We start from the raw sequence: 15,221 nt of genomic DNA, 5'->3' as shown, positions 1-15,221 counted from the left end.
CTGCCAGGAGGGGGAAGCAACCAAAGTGTCCTACGATAGATGATTGGATAAAGAAGCTGTGGTGCATATATACAATGGAATATTACTCAGCCATAGGAAGAGATAAAATACTGCCATTTGCAACAACATGGATGGACCTTGAGATAATCATGCTAAGTGAAATAAGCCAGACAGAAAAAGTTGGAAATCACATGATATCACTTATATGTGGAATATAAACCCAAAAGCAACAAAGGATCAGTACACACAAACAGAGACTCATGTACATGAAATATAAACTAGTGGTTACCAGAGGGTAAAGCGTGGCAGAAGTGGGGAGGTAGTTGGGGTAAAGAGGATCAAATATGTGATAACAGAAGGAAATCTAACTATGGGAGGTGAACACACCATGTAAACATTTAGATGCCTTACTGTTACAGTGTACAGATGAAACTTATTGGATTTCGTTAACCAATGTCACCATAAAAAAAATAATTTTTTTTTAAAAGAAACTGGTGGTGGGCCAGAATTGGCTTGAGCACTGTAGTTGGCCAACCTCTGCCCATTTTAAAATGAGGAAAGTGTGACCTAGAGAGGTTAAAATCTTGCTTAAGATCACATAGCTGGTAAAAAAATAAATAAATAAAAATGGATCTGAAACCCAAACTGTCTGCAGAGACCATCCTTAACTCCTAACCATTGCACTTTACTGCCTTTTAGAAAAAATAATAGTGTTTTCATAACCTTCTGGCTGTATGATCATAGTCTTTTGGGGTTAAAAGGAGTCTTGGTGAATATCTAGTTCCAGTTCATCCTAGATGTGATGATATATGATGATGATCGTGCTCAAGATGAAAATAAAACTTAACATTGTTCTCCAAGTAATTAACCCAGACTCTGCTATGTTTGATCTTTCCAAGACCTTACTAGAGCCCTATGATGATGCCCCTGTTTTAGAGAGTAAATTTAAAAAGGGGTAGTCATTTCAACAGGTCGCATCGTGAGTAGGATGAAGAGTTGGGATTCAAATGCAGATTGTGTGGCAAAGACATTGTTCACCAAAAATTCAAGCCTCCCTCCATGTCTCAGTTCTAGAATATAGATTTGTCACTGGGACATGACTTCCCAACCACAGACTATATTTTCCAGCACCCTTTGCAGTTAGGTGTGACCATTTATAAGGTTCTAGCCAATGGACTATCAGAGGAAGTAATACACACCACTTCCTGAGGTGGCCCATATAAACCTCCCTCATGGGACTCTACCACACTCTTTTCTCTTTTCAGTTGATGGAAATGGAACGGACCCCAGGATGACCTTGGAAACTGTGTATGGGAGATAGAAGAGCCTCCATGGGCCTGAGTTTGCAGAACAGACACCCTCAAAGCTGTTTGCTCACCTTCTACTGATACATAGGGGAAAATTAACTACTCTTGTGATAAATCATTGGCATTTTAGAGTTCATTTGTCACAGCAGCTATTGTCACTCTATGTAATACCATCAGTCTGGCTCTTAATCACTTTGCTGAATGGCCCCTCAGAAGGTACAGGTCTTGTCAAAGTCACACAGGAAGAGAGCTGAAATGGGAACTCTCGCTTTTTTTCCTGCTATTATTTCTTCAAGACATGATGGCTAGATTTGACTATGTCAATGAGGCGATTTGGTTAAGTCACCTACCTCAGGCTCAGTTTGATCAATTGCTGTGAGGAAGAGGAGGTGGGCCAGAAAGAGGCAGATGGAGAGCTGCAGGTGGAGGGAGGTGTTGGTGTTCTGGATGGGTCGGCACAGGAGGAAGGTGAGGGTTGCCAGGAAGAGGCACAGCAGAGAGAGACTCAGTCCCAGGTAGGTGATCGCAGCCAGAATGGGATCCACCTATGAACCACCAAAGGAGGAATCTGTTATAGTCTCCAACTCTGCAGTTATGTTCCTGATGGGGAGTCTGAGAGGCTTCTCAGTTCAGCCCCGTAGATAAGTGACTTAACCTCTCTGAAACTTGGTGTTTCCATCTCGAAAATGGGGACGTAAGATCATTTACCACACAGGGCTGTTGAAAACTCAAACCACTAGACTAGTACTGTGCAAGAGAAATATGTGAGCCACATGTGTAATTTAATTTTTCTAGTAGCTATATTTTTAAATGTAAAAAGAAACTGGTCAAATTAATTTAATAGTATATGTTCAAAATATTTTTAGCTCGACATGTTGAATATAATATAGTCACTATAATAATACAATAAACATGTAATCTGTTCAAATTATAATCAATGTAAAACAATTATTAATGAGCTATTTGATACTCCTTTTTTTCCCATATCGCCTTTCAAATCCAGTGTATATTTTACAACATCATACTTACGTGTGTTACTTACAACATACCTCATTTCAGACGCTATATTTTCAATGAATGTGAAATGTAGTCTTACCAAAAAATAAAGTTGTGTTTGATGGGAAAATGTTTTACACTGCTTCTTCATTTAAATAAATTAAAATTAAACAAAAATAAGAATTTGGTTCTTCAATTACACTAGTCATATTTCAAGTGCTCAATAGCCACGTGTGGCCGGCCGGCCAGTGATCCTATTGGATGGATGACACAGCACTCAAAAGTAGTCTCCATGAAGGCTAGGATTTCTTTATCTGTCTTGTTCCCTGATGTATTTGCAGTACCTAAGACAGTATCTGACATATATTAATTAGGCACTCATATATGAACTTGTTGAATGAATAAATGAGGCCATATAATTAAATGAGCAACATAATCATTGTCATATAGTACATATTCGATAAATAAGAACTAAAAAGAAATAGGGGAAGAAGTTAGGTAAAATTTTTTTAAACCTGAGTTATCCTAAACATAGTTGGGACCCGAGAAGTTCAGGGGGCTGTGCTTTTTTATTGGTGAATATCAGTTGCCTTTCTCTGATCTGACTAAGAAGATTTAGCTGTAACTCTCTCTTGCAGAGGAACAGATGTTTTTTATCCCAAATCACCTTAGACTTTTCCACTGTAAGGGCTGCCAATCCAACTACCCAGTGTCTGAGAGCTTCCTCTACTAGCTTGAGCTCTTTCTGTCCATGCCCATGGAAGTGTCAGAGAATTCATTGTCCCCTGGAAACAGCTTTCAACTAACAACTGAAGGGAGGTGGTGTATAAATACCCTAGCTTTCTTGCTGTTCAGTTAGAATGAACTATAGTAACTCACAGAATCCTCCAGGGAAATCAGCTCCAGCTACCACAGGGGTAACCACCAGTGATGCTCTCTCTGCATGGCTTCTCTTCTTTTCCCATATCATTTCCCTGGTCTCCTCATCTCTCTAGTAAGCTCCTTCCACTCGACTCAGTATCTTTTTTTTAATTAAAAATTATTGGAGTGACAATGCTTAATAAAATCAAATAAGTTTCCAGTGTACTTTTCAATAGTTTTGAAGACATAGAGAGGATGACTTCCCAGCTTCCTGGACATAGTTAGATTCACAGGAGAGAACCATGAATTTTGGTACCTTAGGAACAAGAGCCAAGAGTACAGCAAAACTGGAAAGGTGGAAGCACTTGCACGTGGTGTAAGAATCATTGCTGCTCACGTGAGTGCAGCCCTCTGTCGACCAGCTGCCTCCTTCCTCCGATCCTTCCCAGTAGACACACAAATGTTTTGTTCTCTCACCACCAGGCTGGAAAGAGAATAGCATGAAAGTGGTTCTCTTTCTGGTTTAATCATTTCAACTTCATAGGTTGGTCAGGGATGCACTGGGTTAGAAACTGGATTGAGAAAACCCCATCATCTGGAACACTTGTAGGGAAGAGTTTTATACCACACCTGCTGTGAGCTTTATTCTTCATTGATTCTGCCCTGCTCTAGTCATCTCAGAGCCCCAGGAACTGACTCTTATGAACTGCTTTCCCCATACTGCTTGTCGTTGGTAAAACCAATGAGAGGAACTGGTGAGAGAGCATTAGATGAGAGCAGGATATTTCTTCCAGACTCCTTTTTACCCCGGGCTATCTCCATCTCCAGCAGGGCACCCCTCCTTCATGCCTCCAAGCTTCACTGGGATCAATAATACTCATCCCCCTACCCCCATTGCCTTTTTAGGCTTAAACGTGATAACAGCTTCTCTGGACACCTCGATATTTCTTGTAGGTTCTCTTAACCCTGAATGATAAGATTTGGATTCAGTTCCCTGCCTGGATCCTAACAATACAGCCCTTTAAGGTATTGCACAGAGAACCAGCCCTGTGTCTTGCTCACCTCAGTATGTTTGAAGGTCAGGAACACGGGTCTAGACAGATAAACTTTTTCCTTCATACCGATGGTGCCACTCACAATACGAGAGTTCAGTTTCACTCCCACTGTCCTTCTTCTGTCACTGAAGAAGGATCCATTCAGAATATCCCCAAGACACTGATAAGTGATAAATGCAACTGCACTCCTTTCTGAGAAAACAGAAGAGAAATTATTTTACAGGGAATATACAGTTTGGTGAGTTGGAATTGAAAATTTTGTAAGTCTACACCCCCTGGCCTTGTCACCTAGAAGTGAGACAACAGAGCCTAGAATTTGAAGGTCCAGAGAATCCATTTTAGACACAGTACCTCCTGTGGTTCCTTTGAAAACATCATTGCAGTCAAGATCCATTGTGTTATTTCCAGCTTCCAGAACAGTCTTCTCACTTGTCTCATTGCACTTCTTGATCTCATAAACTGGAAACATTAAGAAAATTAATCCTGCTTGGCTCATATAAACACAAAAGTCTGATAAAAGATCGCCCTCCTAAAATTTCTTGGTCATAAGGAAAATGCTCAGTGTTTCTTACCTATATCAAGCACAGAATTTTCGAACTTTCCAGGAGAAGCAAAACTCCTATTCCATATGGTTGATTCAATGTCTTGAAGTAGCTGGGTAGCCTTTTTTGCAATGTTCTCTTTGCTTCCATTGTTCTTTAGAATTGTCTTTCAAAAAATAAAGCTAATTAGGCAGACTTACGAAAACTAAAGGAAGTAGGAATCTATATAAGTGTATTTGGGTGAACCCAGAAGACAATAACATTTATTAAGGTGCTACTAGGTTCTGTGTTATCAGCCTGTAAACTTTCTCATTTACCACACACAGCTGTGTGATCCATCACCCCATTGTATTTATGAGAACATGAAGGCTTAAAAGATGAGATATCTGGAAACTACAAAGAGTGCCTTTTGGAAGAAGATAGGGAATAGGAGGTGGCGAGGGAGTGGAATGTGCCTCTGGATCTGGGGTCCCCAACCCCTGGGCCATGGACTGGTACAGGTCTATGACCTGTTAGGCACTGGGCCACACAGCAGGTGATGAGCAGCAGGCAATCAAGTAAAGCTTCATGTGTATTTGCAGCCACTCCCCAGCGCTAGCATCACTGCCTCAGCTCCATCTCAGATCATCAGGTGTTAGATTCTCATAGGAGAACCGATCTCTAATGCCAAAAAGGCTGGGAACTGCTATATGTTTGATGCAGGTCTCTGAATGACTGCTGTGACATTTAAACCCTTTCCCGGGGTTTTTCAATCTTCTCAATTAACATTTGAGACCAGATGATAGTTGCAGGAGGGCATTATAAGATGTTTAGTAGCATTCCTACTCTCCACCCACCAGATTTTAGTAGTACTCTAGTTGTGCCAACCAAAAATGTCCCCAGACATTGTCCCCTGGGAGAGGATAAAATAATCACTGCATAAGAAGTGCTATGTCCTAAAAGTCATAGGGAGTCATGGTAGTATTTGAGCAGGAGAATGACATGCTAAGATTAATCGGCTCTTCCCCAAACCTAGCTTCACCTTACTCACCTGAATGACTTGTGATAACTCTGTCTCCTTACTACTGTTCTCTGGGGGGGAAAGGCAATTGATTAGTCAAATATGGGAGATAACATTCTGGCTCACATCCCATCTTCCAAGCACCCTCAAGTTGGGTCTTTCACTGATACTTCCACATCCTATCCTCATTTTCCACTAAGAAGTCTCAAATGTCATTTAGAGTAGAATAAAGGGAATTAGGATGGGGCTTCCAGTTCAATCATTCAGTCAATAGTATTTATTGAGTAATTACTAAAAGCCAGACACAATGCAAAACCTTATTGATAAAGAGGCAAAGGGAATTCTTTGTAGAGTTTGCAGTCTAGTGGGAAAATCACTAAGCCAATAATGACAAATAAATAATTAAGTGATTGCAAGAGTCCAAGATGTTAATAAATAGAAAAAGGTGACTTTGGAGTATATACAGAAGAGGCCTCAGCATATCAGGGGTGCAGCAAAGGCTTAAAACAATGGAAATTTATTTTTCTCATGGTTCTGGAAGCTAAAAGTCCAAAATCAAGGCCATGGCCCCTCTGAAGGCTCTAAGTATGATCCCCCTTTGCTGCTTCTCATTGTTGCCAGGAATCTTTGACATTCCTTGGTTTATGGCAGCCTAACTCAAACCTATGCTTCTGTCTTTACATGTTCCTCTGTGTGTATATCCCGATTCCCAAATTTCCCTCTTCTAATAAAAACATCAGTCATACTGAATTAAGGGCCCGTCCTAATCTAGTGTGACCTCATCTTGATTTGATTATATCTCCAAATCCTGTATTTCCAAATAAGAGCACCTTCACAGGTTCCGTGAGTGAACATCAATTCGGGGAGATGGTATTGCACCTAGTACGTGAGGTGAGCAGGTTTCTGAAATGACTCTCAGTGGTCCTGCCTCACTTCCCTTTATTCACATCTTTGTATGTGAGTTCACTCTTCCCGCTAACTGAACTCTATTCATTCCTAGTGAATAGATTACAGCAAAAGTGAAAGGATGTCACTTCTGAGGTTAGGTTATAAAGGTCTATGATTTCTGTTTTGTTCACACTTCTGAGGTTAGGTTATGAAGGACTATGATTTCTGTTTTGTTCACAGTCTCTTTCTGGCTATTCTCATGTGCTTGTTATAATAAAGCAAGATAGAGAGGCCGACACAGCTAAGAATGGAAGGCGGCCTCTCACCAAACACCAGAAAGGAACTGAGGCCTTCAGTCCAATAGCTTTCGAAGAACCGAATCCTGCCAGCAACCACGTCAGTGAGCTTGCAAGCAGACGAACCTTCGCATAAAACTGCATCCCTGACCAATACTTTGATTAACCACAAAGTGAAGGACCAGGTAAGCCATGTCTCGCTTCCCAGCCTATACAGACCATGAGACAATAAATATGTGTTGTTATGAGCCACTAACATTGGGGTCATTTGCTGGATGGCAACACATAACTAATAGAATAGATGTTATTATTCTTCCCACTTATAGATGAGGCATGTAGAAGCTAGTCACTACCCAAAAGTTAGCTGGTAAGTGGTAGTGCCAGAAATCAAATCCAACTGTCTAAATCAAAACATGGAATTATACTATGAATGAACAAAATAAGTCAATAGGTTGTGATAGTGAGAGCCATGATTTTCAGTGTTGAAGAAAGAAGTTACAAATCAGGAAAGAGGGAAGGCTAGACCAAGCCCGATGTGAGATTTAAATTGGAGCTATCAGTGTGAACTCATGGATTTTAGTATGCAGACAGACAGATAGACACAGAACTTGAATTTAAAGTCAGTAAGAGAGAAGCAAGTAGAGAAATACAGTAGAAAATTAGAGATGTCATTTTGGAAACCCAGAAAAGAGACATAAATTTGTAAGGCAGTGACCTAGAGATGGTGGATGAGACCATAAACCTGAATAAGACCTTCTGAGAAGAGACTACCGAGGAAGAAGGACAAGGGCTGGGACAGGTCTCTGCTCTCTTATACTGGCTTGACATTGGAGGAACTCTGAAAATCCTCCCCTGCCCCTCCTTGTTCACACTGGAGAGAAGATTGTAGGTTCTTACCATAACATTCTGAATGATTTAATTTAACAAAACTAGCCACCCAGTTTAAGATAGGGAGATGTGGGATACAGCTGCAGTAGTAACTTCCAATTTCATTTCTGCAGTATGACACCTGTTTGCATTTTGCCAGCCCAGTCTTGCACTCATCGATATCTGTGAATCAAGAAAAAATATGGTTTTTCATTCTCATAGAACTATGCCATTTCTCTTTCCCATGGAATCTTTGCTACCCAACATCATTCATAAATGTACCCAGAACAACATCCACTCTTGGATAAAATGACTCAATATTATAACAATGATAGTTCTCCTTAAGTTAATTTATAAATCCAATATGATCCCAATAAAAAATATCTACACGTATTTAATGGAGTGAGATGAGTTGATACTCATCTCATGCAAAAATAAAATGGCCATAAAAACTATGGGGTGGGGACTAGCCTGATCAGACATTAAAACATACTACAAAGTCTCGATAAAACAATGAGATGCTAGTACATGAATAGATAAATAGACTAGTGGAATAGACTAAAGGTCCAGAAATAGACCCAAGTACATATGGAGCTTTAGAACATGGCAACAGTGGTATGATGATGACTGGACAACACGTTCTGTTGGCAAGACCATGAGAAGACAGGTACATTGCTGGTGAGAAAGCAAATTGGTACAACTTTTCAGGAATTAAATTTGGAATATCTAATCAAGCTACATGGATTTTACCTCCTGACTCAGCCATTCCACTTCTAGGGCTGTACCTTAAACACACACTTCCGCAAATATTGGCAACAGCCTAAATATCAAAAACAACTTAAATACCCATATATAAGAGAGGGTTGAATAAACTACAGTTCGTCCCACAGCCGTAAAAAAGAGAATGAGGAAGATCTCTGTGGATCGATTTGGAGTAATTTCTAGGATAAATTTAAGCAAAAAAAGCAAAGTGTAAAAGGGTTTCTGCAGTGTCCTAGCAAAAGTGTCAAAGTCACAGAAAACAAGGAAAGATTGAAGATCTGTCACAGATCACATGAGACTAAGGGTCATGACAATTAAAGGCAATGTGGGATCCTGAAATGGTTCTTGGGACAGAAAAAAATGGGCATTGGCGGGGGAAACTCGTGACATTTGAATAAAGGCTGTAGTTTAGTTAACATCACTTCCTGGTTAACATGACTTGTGTTCATGTCCTTAGTTAACCTTAATGGAACTGGGTGAAGGAAATAAGGAATTCACTGTGTTACTTTGCAATTTTTCTTTAGGCCTAAAACCATTTCAAAATTAAGAGTTTAAAAAATAGATACATCCAGTATTGTGTGATTCCACTCATATGAGGTCCCTAGAGGAGTCAAATTAACAGAGATAGAAAGTAGAATGGTAGGTGCCAGGGGCTGGAGGAAGAAGGAGAGTTATTGTTTAATGGAGACAGAGTTTTTTCAGTTTGAGAAGGTGGAAAAGTTCTGTGAATGGATGGTAGTGATGGTTGTACAACAATGTGAATGTATTTAATACCACTGAAAGACATACCAAAAAATAGTTAAAATGATAAATTTCAAGTTATGTATATTCTGCCACAATAAAATAAAACAAATCCTAAATAATCTATAATTTTCTATTTCACCTTCTAAATTGACACTACAACTCTGTCAATAAGATATTCAGTTCCACCAATCAGATATTCAGGAGTGCTATTTTCTTTAATATTCAAATTGACCTTTGGAATTTGTGGAAATGGGAAAGGATTTTGGCTGAAGAAGATGGCCCACCAGTAATGAAAAGCAAAATCGAAATACTAAACTGGGGGCAGATCATGGAGGATATCAAGTGCCAAAGATATCCATTTATTCATGTGTTCTCTTGGTCAGCGTGTTTTTATTGGGCATCTGCTATGTGACATTATTCTCTGTCTTAGGCATACAGCAACAAACAAACAGAGATGATCCTTGTCCTTGAGAAGTTCTCAGGCAAACAAACAAACAAAAACACTAGTGCTTTAACCCTCAAAAGCCCAGGACCCTGGGAACTTTACCTTCCCCTAAAGAAAAAACAAAAACCATCAAGCTGGCATCAGACGAGAGTGTGAGAAGCACAAGGGGCATTGAGCACAAGTTCTTGAAGGGCATTGAGACAGCCTTGACATTTTCTATTTTGTAATATTCTTGCATCTTTGCAGTACTACTGACTCCAATGTAACACAGTGTTTGAGGCATAGAAGAATGTCCCAGCCCCTTCCCAACTTCAAGATGAGTATGGATTGCATCCTACCTTCACATTTCTCATAAGGCCCGATGATGTACTTCTTCCCAGACTCAGACTGAAATCCATCTTTACAAGTACAGTGGATGCTGTTAAAGCAGCTGGCATTTTCAGGGCATGGGGGACATAAAGCTATAGGAAACACAAGATCCTTTCATTCATTTGCTTATTCATTTATTCAAAAAATATTTATTGGCATCTATGATGTACCAAACATTGTAGTCAAAAAAATGTGCTCTTGGAAATAGCTCTGTTTGCATCCTTTTTGTACCCATCCCACTACTGAACACAGATGCTCAAAGTGCCCCACCTATGTCCCACCTCTGCCACCAATACCACTTTTGCCTGACAGTAGAAATTCTCTGTCAGCATCTATGTTTCTTTACCTGAGAGATTTCTTTGGCCCCTAGAGTTCTTTTTGCTCATCACATAACAGGTTAGCAATTTTTCTACCCCAAGGAGCAGTTCCCTCAATCAGTGACTGACAAGAGTCATTATTTAAAAACCTAGCTTCCTTATTATCAAAAATAAACAGAGACTAACAAGTGTTGGTAGAATGTAGAGAAATTATAACCCTAGCCCATTGCTGGTAAAAAATGTAAAATGGTGTAACTATTGTGGAAAACTATATGGCAATTTCTAAAATAAAAAATAAAAATTAGAATTACCAAATTACTATAGGATCCAGCAATTCTATTAATGGGTATATATCTGAAAGAATTAAAAGCAGGGTCTTGAAGAGATATTTATATACTTATCTTTATAGCAGCATTATTCATAATCACTAAAAAATGGAAGCTATCCAAGTGTCCATCAACAGATGATGGATAAACAAAATGTGGTCCACCCAGACAATAGAATATTATTCAGCTTTAAAAAAAAAAAAAGAAAGAAATTCCAACACATGCTACAACATAGATGAACCATGAAGACATTGTGATAAGTAAATTAAACTCATCACAAAAGGACAAATGATATATGATTCCACTCATAAGGTCCCTAGAGTAGTCAAATTCATAAAGACACAAAGTAGAATGGTGGTTTTCAGGGGCTAGTTGGAGAGAAAATGGGGAGTTGTTGTTTAATGGAGACAGAGTTTCAGTTTTGCAAGAGGAAAAATGTTCTATGGATGGGTGGTGATGCTGGTTGTACAACAATGGGAATGTACTTAATGCCACTGAACTACACACTTATAAATAGTTAAGTTCATAAATTTCGTTATGAATATTTTACCACAATTTAAAAAAATAAATAAGAGGAAAACAGCTTCCTTACCCACCAGGAGGAACAGTTCCAAGATTCATGTTTCTTATTAAGTCTAACAGTCCCTGAGGACCAAGCTCCAGTTGCCCATGTGTAATTTGCTGGACAATGAACCCTATATTGGCTCCTGGCTGTCCTACCTGACTTCCCCCTTCCAGCAGGTGCTTCCTGGGATCACCTCCCATATAAATGTCTTGCTTTCAAGTCCTAACCTCATGGTCTGCTTCTAGGGGAACCCAACCCAAGATATAGGACAAAGGCAACACTATCTCCAGACATGACTTGGGACACAGGTTTTGGGGAAAAGAAAGGGCAGAGTCCAGAGTCCACTAGCTGTGTGACCTTGAGCCAACTATTTCTCTAGGGGGTCAAGTGGGGATAATATCAAAACCTTTGCAGTAATGTCATGAGAATTAGATGAGATGGAGTGTGCAATTTGCTTAGCACTGGAGCAATGAAAGAGCTAAATAATGGGGATGATGATGGCGATGGTGGAGAACGGGAACAGTCCTTGGGAACTCCAAGGATTTGGCAGAAGGCATCAGGGATTAATATTCTCTCCCTTAAAAAGGACTCCTCTCCTCCTCTGGAGGCAGGTTTCAGTTCTCAATTTCCTTTCCCCTGGCCTTTGGCAATTGTAGACTCACCTCCAGAATTCTTTGCTTCTGATCCTAACAGAGCCAGCAGGACACTGAAACCTAGAACAGGGGGAGAAGGGGACAGTTCAGATGGGGAGTACCCTGGGCTCTGCTTGGCTAAAGTCTGGGTAAAGTAGAGTCTTTTCTCCCACTTCCCAGCCATACACATGCTAATTTCACTATAGACTCTCCCAGGTAAACTATAAACACAAGGGTCTTAAATGGCATCATATACTACTAGAGCATGAAAGATATACCTGATTGCATCTGTAAGAGGTTCTACACCCAATTCTAATGTGTGTGTGGTGGGGGAGGGGGTGGTGTTCCCACACCAGCAAGAAATTCTTGGATGCCAATTGGGTGTCCTACAATTCAACTCACTTCTGACACTCTACCCAGAGATAGCATCAGATTCCACAGGTTAAGGGCTATAGATTGGAGGTTCCATTGTTCCCTCCTTGGGTTTGATTAATCTGCTAGAGTGGCTCACAGAACTCAGAGAAATATGTTCCTTATTAGATCACCTATTTATTGTAAAAGAATACAGCTCATGAACAGCCACGTGGAAGGAATGCACAGAGCAAGGTGTGGAAAGGAGAACAGAGCTTCCATACTCTCTCTGGGCACCACTTTCCCCAAATCTCCAGGTGGTCACCAACCCTGAAGCTCTCCAAGCCTTGTCTTTTTGTGTTTTTATGGAGGCTTCATTACACAGGCACGATTAACTCATTGGCCCTTGATGACTGATTCAACCTCTAGCCCCTTTCCCTTCCCTAGAAATCAGAGAGTGAAACTGAAGGTTTCAACATGGTTGTCTCCACTGTCAGCCAGCACCTGTCCTTAGGTGAGTTCCAAAAGTCACCTCATTAATATAATAAGAGACAACTCTGTTGCCTTATCCCAGGAAATTCCAAGGGTTTAGGAGCTCTGTGCCAGAAACTGTGATAAAGATCAAATATATATTTCTTATTATAAATCACAATATCACAAACTGTGTGTCCCAATTTTCTTCCCCATATTTTTTTTCTCCAAGTCTACCACCAAAAGGCCAAGTTTGCAACAGTCAAGCTTGACCAGTTCAGATCTCTAACCCCACACTGTTTGATATAAAGCAAGCCACATAGTTCCTTTCAAGTTTTCTAGTAAACATTTTTTTAGTCTCATCCCCTCACCTGCCCCCGCTTTGGCAACCATCAGCTTGTTCTCTGAATCTATGGGTCTGTTTCTGTTTTGCTTTGTTCATTCATTTGTTTTATTTTTTTTATATTCCACATATAAGTGAGCCCATATGGTATTTGTCTTTCTCTGTCTGACTTGTCTCACTGAGCACAATACATAGCTTCTAGCTCCATTCATTTTTAAAGGCAAAGAGAAACAAGTAAAAGTAATTTTGATAATATACTTTGTTTAACCCACTATAACCAAGATGTTATTTTAACACACAATCAATATAAAGCAAAATATTCATATAGTACTATATTGCTGCATGTATTAAGTCTTTGAAATCCAGTATGCATTTTGACTGGCCTCATTTCAGGTGTTCAGTACTACAAATGGCTGGTGGCTACAGTACTGGACAGCACAGATCTAACCTCGTAATAACCAGAGATTTCTCTGGAATAAGAGGAGATCAGAATAGCACAGACCATAATCCCAGGAGTCCAAGACTGTGGCAAATTTGAAGTGGATACAGGTGTTTTCAGGGTGATCTATTTTGAGGATGATCTAAAAATGTCTACCATAAGATCAGAGAGAGCTTCATATTGAAGTTGAAGATGAAATCAGATGAGAAAAAACATGGTGGAGTGAGAGATGTCTCCAGAACTCTCCGCTTGAAACAACAATAAGCTGAACATCTAAAACTCAACAAAAAAACACCCAAAGTGCACACCAGCAAGTCTGAGTGTGGGATCTGTGCATAAGAGCTACCACAGATCAGAACCCTGAGTGTCAGACAGTGGACTGGGAGATAAAGAAGCTGCCTCTCACAGCCACCACAGCTCCTTGCAGGTGGAGGGAGAGGGGAGAAGGTGTGATGACTTCCCTGAGCAGCCCTGCCTGAGAGTGCAGTGAGCTCCATGCCACCGGCAGCAGGGCACAGTCAGCAGAGCAGAAAACAGAGAAGCCGGGGTGGGGGGTACTGCAGAGAAACAACAGTTGATTTTTATTAGCCCAGGTTGCTAAACTGAGTCTGAGTTGCAGCCCCCAACCCCCAACCCAGAGAGCTCCTCCCCACATACCCACCGAGTCCCACCACAGTGGAGCCCTAGGGGAATCTGAGCAAACACCGCTGAGACTGAGGCTACCTCTCACAGCCTCTGGAACTCCCTGCAGGAGGAGGAGGAGGGGAAAAGGGGCAGCAAGTTTGTGCGGCAAGTTCCCTGAACAGCTGAGCCTGAGGAAGTTATGAGCTCCCCCTTGGCCAGCTGGCTGCAGGGCCCAGTCATCAGAGCAGAAAGCAGAGAAGCAGCTGGCAGAGAAACAATAATTGATTTTTACTGACTATGGTCGCATACCCAAGGCTGAGCTTCAGCCCCCAACTCACAGAACAGAGGGGCCCTCTCCACATATCCTCTGAGATGGAACACCGCGAAGACCCAGAGGAATCTCAGCAAACACTACCAAAACTGTTGCTAACACTGATAGGGACTGAAACTGAGGGTAGTGAGCGTGATTAAATATCTATCAGAAAATAAAAAAGCATTTTTAAAACTTTATATAAAGCAGAGATCCAAGAGACTTGACGCCACCTACTGGAAACCAAGAGAAAAGTGCCTTCTTTAAAACAGGCTAAAGAGAGACCTTTATATAATAAATCTTTCTGGAAAAAGCAGAATACATTTCCATTAATGCCCAGGTAGAGAAATAGCCAATTAAACACCATGAACAACCAAGGTGACAAGGCATCTCAGAAAGAGAAAAATCTCCAGAAAATAAGCTTACAGACAGGGAAATATACAATTAAATGACAGAGAATTCAGAATGGTACTTCTGAAAAAACTCAATGAGATCCAAAACAACTCAAATCAACAATTTCAGGAATTAAAAAAAAAACAACTAGATGAGCAGAGCAAGGAGATTGAAACTCTCAAAAAGAACCAAATAGAACTTCTCGAGATGAAGAACACACTGCAAGAGTTAAAAAATGAAAAAGCAAGCTTGGGAAATAGAGTCAACCAAATGAAGGAAAGGATCAGTGATATCGAAGACAGAAATCTAGAAATAAAT

General features: G+C 40.4%; 1 protein-coding gene across 1 annotated transcript in view; it reads right to left on the bottom strand.

Annotated features, from left to right (window-relative positions):
• The window catches only part of LOC102885622 (adhesion G protein-coupled receptor E4-like), a 67,536-nt gene extending 55,374 nt beyond the window's left edge, over nt 1-12,162 (bottom strand). Inside the window, exons 1-9 of the mRNA XM_025043283.1 lie at nt 12,003-12,162; nt 10,102-10,224; nt 7,843-7,995; nt 5,792-5,832; nt 4,792-4,927; nt 4,571-4,678; nt 4,227-4,411; nt 3,481-3,648; nt 1,658-1,852 (exon numbers count right to left, since the gene is read on the bottom strand). Of these exons, the coding sequence (XP_024899051.1) occupies nt 1,658-1,852; nt 3,481-3,648; nt 4,227-4,411; nt 4,571-4,678; nt 4,792-4,927; nt 5,792-5,832; nt 7,843-7,995; nt 10,102-10,224; nt 12,003-12,162 (1,269 nt within the window). The remainder of the gene's footprint in view (nt 1-1,657; nt 1,853-3,480; nt 3,649-4,226; nt 4,412-4,570; nt 4,679-4,791; nt 4,928-5,791; nt 5,833-7,842; nt 7,996-10,101; nt 10,225-12,002) is intronic.
• Between the last annotated feature and the right edge of the window lie 3,059 nt (nt 12,163-15,221).

The sequence above is a fragment of the Pteropus alecto genome, unplaced genomic scaffold (genome assembly GCF_000325575.1).
Source record: "Pteropus alecto unplaced genomic scaffold, ASM32557v1 scaffold30, whole genome shotgun sequence".
NCBI classification, from domain to species: domain Eukaryota; kingdom Metazoa; phylum Chordata; class Mammalia; order Chiroptera; family Pteropodidae; genus Pteropus; species Pteropus alecto.
Note: the sequence above shows the minus strand (reverse complement) of the source record. Positions and strands in the feature narration are given on the sequence as shown.